The sequence below is a fragment of the Abrus precatorius genome, unplaced genomic scaffold, assembly GCF_003935025.1.
Source record: "Abrus precatorius isolate BTA unplaced genomic scaffold, Abrus_2018 Scaffold11, whole genome shotgun sequence".
NCBI lineage: Eukaryota > Viridiplantae > Streptophyta > Magnoliopsida > Fabales > Fabaceae > Abrus > Abrus precatorius.
Genome location: NW_020874303.1, coordinates 5,203,416 through 5,209,278, shown reverse-complemented (window position 1 = coordinate 5,209,278; position 5,863 = coordinate 5,203,416). Strand labels below are relative to the sequence as shown.

The 5,863-nt window shown below is 34.5% G+C and overlaps 1 protein-coding gene across 1 annotated transcript; it reads right to left on the bottom strand.

Annotated features, from left to right (window-relative positions):
• Positions 1–250: 250 nt before the first annotated feature.
• LOC113854853 (probable beta-1,3-galactosyltransferase 13) lies at positions 251–5,483 on the bottom strand. Its single transcript, XM_027486123.1, has 7 exons — positions 4,977–5,483; positions 4,244–4,396; positions 4,082–4,164; positions 3,871–3,970; positions 2,534–2,647; positions 1,064–1,206; positions 251–571 (listed from the first exon to the last, which is right to left on the bottom strand). The coding sequence occupies exons 1-7, from the start codon at positions 5,312–5,314 to the stop codon at positions 486–488; spliced, it is 1,017 nt and encodes a 338-aa protein (XP_027341924.1). The 5' UTR covers positions 5,315–5,483; the 3' UTR covers positions 251–485.
• Between the last annotated feature and the right edge of the window lie 380 nt (positions 5,484–5,863).

Genomic DNA, 5,863 nt, shown 5'->3' with positions numbered 1-5,863 from the left:
TTCGAGTTGCATATTTCAATTCCCATTGTAGAATTGATGAGGGAAGTATAAACGCAAGGCTTGATGATAAACCACAAACCCTTAATTACCACAATAAGGCCCATTTCTTGACGCTATAAAAAAGAATGACATTAAAATTGGGAAATTAGTGAAGTTAAATGATATCATCATCCGTAAAGTCTGTATTTTCTCATGCTCTATATAAACTATAAAGCCTTCCTCCCTAAGGAAGGTAGGAAGAAAATGGGAAGAGAATATAAGGGAAAATTGTCAGGAAAATTTGTGTGTGTGTCTGTGTCTGTGAAAATAGAAAGAAAGCAAAACGCATCAATTTGTCTTCTGTCGTGAAGAAATATGAATGAGAAGGAGAAAGATCAATGAATAGAAAAGGATTGCAATGGTAGCTGCTCAAGGCAGTAAGGCATGACAAGAGCAAGCAGTTCACCTTCATAGCTTACTTGGCTTCATAACTAAACGGACAAATACTATTCATCAGATTCCACAGTTGCACTCTGAGTACAGCTTTCCATTTGATGGAGTTCCAACATTTTCTTTTCTGGATTACAGAGACCTACAGGTAAACAATTATGGGATCATTAGAAAAAATAATTTCTTTTAATTAAAACACGCAAGATATATTTGACCAAACATAATTACATGCTCACTAAAGATCTAATCATACACTACTCTTTGTAAAAGAACATCACCCCCTAAAAAAATCCTATATTATGGATCAGATCATATTCGATCTTTAAACATGTGAAGGATCATTTTTAAATTTTATGAATGCATAGCCTGCCTAGCTGTTAGGCATGTGACCATTTACTTGGACAACTGCAAACTTAGCAATGCATTCCTTTTACTCTCAAATATCACTATTTAAAAAAAATCACCTAAATGGGACAGAAATATACAAGATGACATTGAGAAACTTGAAGTAAAAATCATCTATGATGTAGTCAAGTGCATGTATTTCATGCAATTTTCAGAATATCCAAGGGAATGTTATCATACCTACTCCTAAAGTCTAATACTAATATTTTGGGTTAGGAAAAACACCAACCTGAACATTTTGGAATATCCCACACAGCAATTGATGTGGATGTACACTCTGGAGCACAAAGTTCATGATTATTCTCATGGTTGACATTCATTGCAAGCATCCAAGCTCCAATGGTTACATCCTCATTGCTGAACATCCGGAAACTGTGATTGAAAATAAAAAAACAACGTAAATATTGCATTCAAAATAATAGGAATTGGGAAGGGGTAGGAACTGAACAACGTCCATGTCATCATGTTTATCCACCACGACCTTCTTGCTTTTGTGGCAAGAGAAAAAAAAGAAACACATTTTAAGATTTGTAGAACTAATCTTTTAGGTCCAAAGTATAATGTTGTATGAATTGAATGAAGAAAAAGACACCAAGAAATCATCTCAGCTCATACCTCCAAACAATTTAATGATTCATTTGACGATGTTACTGAAAGAACTAAGAAGAACCATGAACAACTTCGATGACTATTAGATAATGAAACCATTTAATGATGATAATTATAAAGAATTAATGATAACCTCTTTACAAAATTAAACCATGAACCTTAGGACTGCAAAATCGCTGCCTCTTTTGCAAGAGTAAACTATGAGGTCACATGGCACAGACATATCTTCCATAATAATAATAATAATAATAATAGCAAATTTTCAAATCTACTTTGATCAGCAAAACAACTTGACATGAATAAACATAATATTTTAGGACTATCAGGTTTTGTTTTTCATCAGGAACAACCATAGAAACTATTGAGATTCTAGGGTTTTAGGTATAGAGGAAGGAAAAGGAGATAAAATAGAAAGAATACATTGAGACTGATTTGATATGATGTGTGACAATATGACACAAAACATAAAGCATTAACCCTTATTTAAATTCATGAAATATAGGAAATATGGAAACTAATCCTAAAAGATAATTTTAGACATTCTAAATTATTCCAAGATACACACAAGAAATAATTAGACATTCGTGTATTTTAACCAAAACCAAAGCAGATGGTCTATAAATCCACCACTCAGACACATTTCTGATGAAGATATTAAACAGACAGTATTCAACCCAAACCTGTGAATGAATATGCAAAACCCAAGAAATAAAATAGAGGAAAAGAAGATATGCAGCAGGCCAAGAAATCAATATTATCACATTGATCTACAAAAATGAATAAACAAAATATCTAACACCTAAAGATCAACAAGTGCATCAAGTATTACTACAAGTATTGCTAACAGAATAACGGATGCATGTGACTATTTGTGAACCTACTGTTATCACATTGATCTAAACCATAAACCCTAATATTATCACATTGATCTAAACAAATGAATAAAAAAAATATCTAACACCTAAATATCAACAAGTGCATCAAGTATTACTACAACTATTGCTAACAGATGCATGTGATTATTTGTGAACCTATTGTTATTGAAGGTCAAGTGACAAAGCAATAAGTTAAAGGAAAAAGGAAAACTTGCCTGTTATTCCTAAGAGCTACCAAGCTTGATACAACATCAGCAGAAAGAGCATAGATAGGACCATAAGCATGAAGAAAATATTCCTTTCCAAGCAAATTAGCTAGTGGCTCATACCTGCAAGATTTCTCAGTATAATTACTCCAAAAGGCAAACAAGTGGGGTGACCAGATATCACACAGCATAAAATTTTCAGCCCAAGAAAAATGGAGGTAAAACAATTTAGGTCACCAACAAAGTTGAGAAATTCTCAATTTGATCCCTAAGGTATGTTTGCATGGTTGGAAGTGAAGAAAGGAAAGAAATCAAAAGAAAAAGATAGAAAAGAGATGGGGAAGGAGGAATGAAAGGTTAAATAATGACTCCCTTTCCCATTGTTTGGTTGTTTAAAATCCTTATATTTGAGGAACTTTAAAATGTCCATATAAATAACTAATGGAGGACCTTAGAGGACAGTCATTCATTTTCTTCCCTTCATTTTATAAACATCAAGACACATGGAAGGCTTACTTAAAGCGTTCCCATCTCTACCCTTTTTCTTGTTCCTCTTCCATCAAAACATGCCCCAAAAACCTGCTATGGGCAATCCAGTCCATCAAAGGCCTAAAATTGCTTAATCCAGTCCCTTAATGAAATGGTGATAATTTTTCATCTCAGCATACATGACACTGCCACTTTTTTGAGACTAGAATAGATATATTTATATTTATTTGAATTTGATTCTCAAAAATCAATGTAATAAGGTACACCTAAAGTTCACATAGTTTAATAATATCCTCTTTCAATTAGATCCTAGCTGAATTAGTACATTTATTTTAATTCAACCACAGTTGAAATCACTGATCCTCATATATAGAGCATACACACATGCAAACTTCAAATCTGTAGTCTCACTCTCCTCCCTGCTTCTTAGAAAAGTTTGTTACCACCAAAAAAACTACATATAGATTGAGTAAGAATTTGAATCTTTAAAAGCAGTTGAGTTAAAAAAAAAAGGAAAGGAAAATTTTAGGCAGATGCATATAATTAAAATTTAATTCTGCTTGCAAAGTTTACTAACAGACATTTGACCTCTCAAGCTAGTAACTATTGATTTGTAAATTGCACAAGTAATATTAGTAATCTATTTTTCTTTTCTAGAAAGAAAGTCAAGTCAAGATGGCAACTGACTAGTCCTAATATTTATCTCATGCCATGATAGAACCATTTTAATAATGGAATATTTTATCAACATCCCAACAAAAAGTGACATGATAAAAGGTGTAGAATAGGGAAAATTGAGCCATGACAGGAAAAATAAAATTTTGATATAAAATACACTTAATCTAAACAAAACTAACCATTTGAGTTTTGGATCAGTGAAAACAGGTCCCTTTTTCATGCATCCTATGTAAGTCTGAGGATGAGATCGCTCTTTTGCCAGTAGTAATGAAAGACGATCTAACATATTGAACATGATTGCATAAATCCCAATTATATGGATAATTATTAATCTCATAAACAAAATTTATCACCATATTTAACCAAGTAAATCCCTGAAAAATATGGCACCTGGCCTTAAATATATGTCATCATCAGCTTTGACATAAAAGTCGGCTTCAAAGAGTGCATAAGCAGCTTTGAAGAAAGCCAATCTGTAATAAATGACCAAACTCCTGTTAACAACACATTATAGACATAAAGTACAACAGTTTAGTAATTCTCAGCACACACGTTTTGTACGGGAGCTTACTGTACTCCTCTTCAATATCCAATTGAATGAAATCATCATATTGTGCTATTTCCTTCTGAAGTGCAGACATCTTTGATCTATCACCGGTTCTACCAATAACAAACCTAAAAGCCAAGCCGGTGGCTTCTTCCAAGCTGCAAGAAACAGCACCAAGCACATTAAATTACATCACTTTCAGACACATTCCCTCAAAATACCCTACCCACCAGCAAAACAAACAACACCCTTTGAGCATTATACTGTTAGCTACATATCAAGTTTTGAAATTGCATATGCAACTGCAACAAAGACCGCTGAATCATGGTCTTGGAGGGTATGCAACTACATCATGATTGCAATTGCAGCCGCATCAGCTCACAATTCTCGTAGCCACACAATAACCACAGCTACAATTTAAAGCCTTGATATTGTAGCAAGCAGTATACACAAATTGCCCAAAATATTTAGTTTGTTTCGTCTCGTCTAAACTAAGTCACATAAATACAGAGAAGAACCTAGCATCAATCACAACAGTTATGCAGCAAATCATTCACATTTCTGAAAACCCCAAAATTGAAAAATATCAATAATTAGACACCAAAGATGAATACCGTTGGAGTCCAAGTGGATCAGAAGGACCTAGCGTCAATCACAACAGTTATGCAACAAATCATTCACATTTCTGAAAACTCCAAAATTGAAAAATATCAATAATTAGACACCAAAGATTAATACCGTTGGAGTCCAAGTGGATCAGAAGGAAACCAAGTGTTCCTCAAAGATTGGCGCCTACCCGCAGATCCAAACCCAGTTTGAATGCCCACAAAGGCCATAACTTTATGCCTAATTTCAACTTGGGAAGTGCTTTGGGTGGAGGAGGCATGGTCCCAGAGCACTCTAACCGATCTGGGTTTGCTGTTGAGGCAGTGAGAGGTGGGAACGGGTCTGAGAAAAGCGAAGAAGAAAGCGAAGAGGAAGAGGACGAGGCATAAGAGGATGAAGAAGGAGGATCTGCGTGATTTGAACAATGGTGGAGGGCGCCTGAGGAAGGACTTTGGAGAAGAAGAAGGCATGGCTTCAACGAGAGTACCCCAGAACTGGAAGAAGCTCTGGGTGGGTGAGAATGGAGTTTGGGGTCATTGGGGCATTGCTCCGAAGAAGAAAGAGAATGGTTATAGCGTGTGGGGAGTGTGGTGGGAGGGAGTGAAGGTGATGGGTATAGTTCAGCTGAAGAAAGAGAGAGAGAGAATTGGTTGAGTGTGGAAGATGATGAACTGAAAGAAAGTGATCGTCTGGTTGATACTTAGCTAGCAAGCATCTGTTATTGACAGTTATGTTCTCCTCCATCTCCCATCCCTCTTACATTAGTATATCAAATTAAACCATGAAATTACGAGCGAGGGTGATCAAAATATATTCAAAGATGAATTTTTATTCTAATTCTTAAAAGATATAAATCTTAGTTAGTGTAATTTTGAATTTATAACTTTCTAACAATTGATTTTTTTAAAAAAAATTGCATTCATTAATAAAAAGTCTATTTAGATTAAAAAATAAATTCACCAGATAATCTCTTGAAGTTGTCATATATATTAGTTTTTGTTACAAGATATCATGTGTTT

Excerpts from the sequence above, each read along its gene's own strand:
- LOC113854853 (XM_027486123.1), bottom strand. The coding sequence starts at position 5,314 with ATGCCTTCTTCTTCTCCAAAGTCCTTCCTCAGGCGCCCTCCACCATTG. Across the intron at positions 4,397-4,976 it reads GATCCACTTGGACTCCAACG|CTTGGAAGAAGCCACCGGCT; the intron begins GTATTAATCTTT and ends TGTTTCTTGCAG. Across the intron at positions 2,648-3,870 it reads ACTGATCCAAAACTCAAATG|GTATGAGCCACTAGCTAATT; the intron begins GTTAGTTTTGTT and ends GAAATCTTGCAG.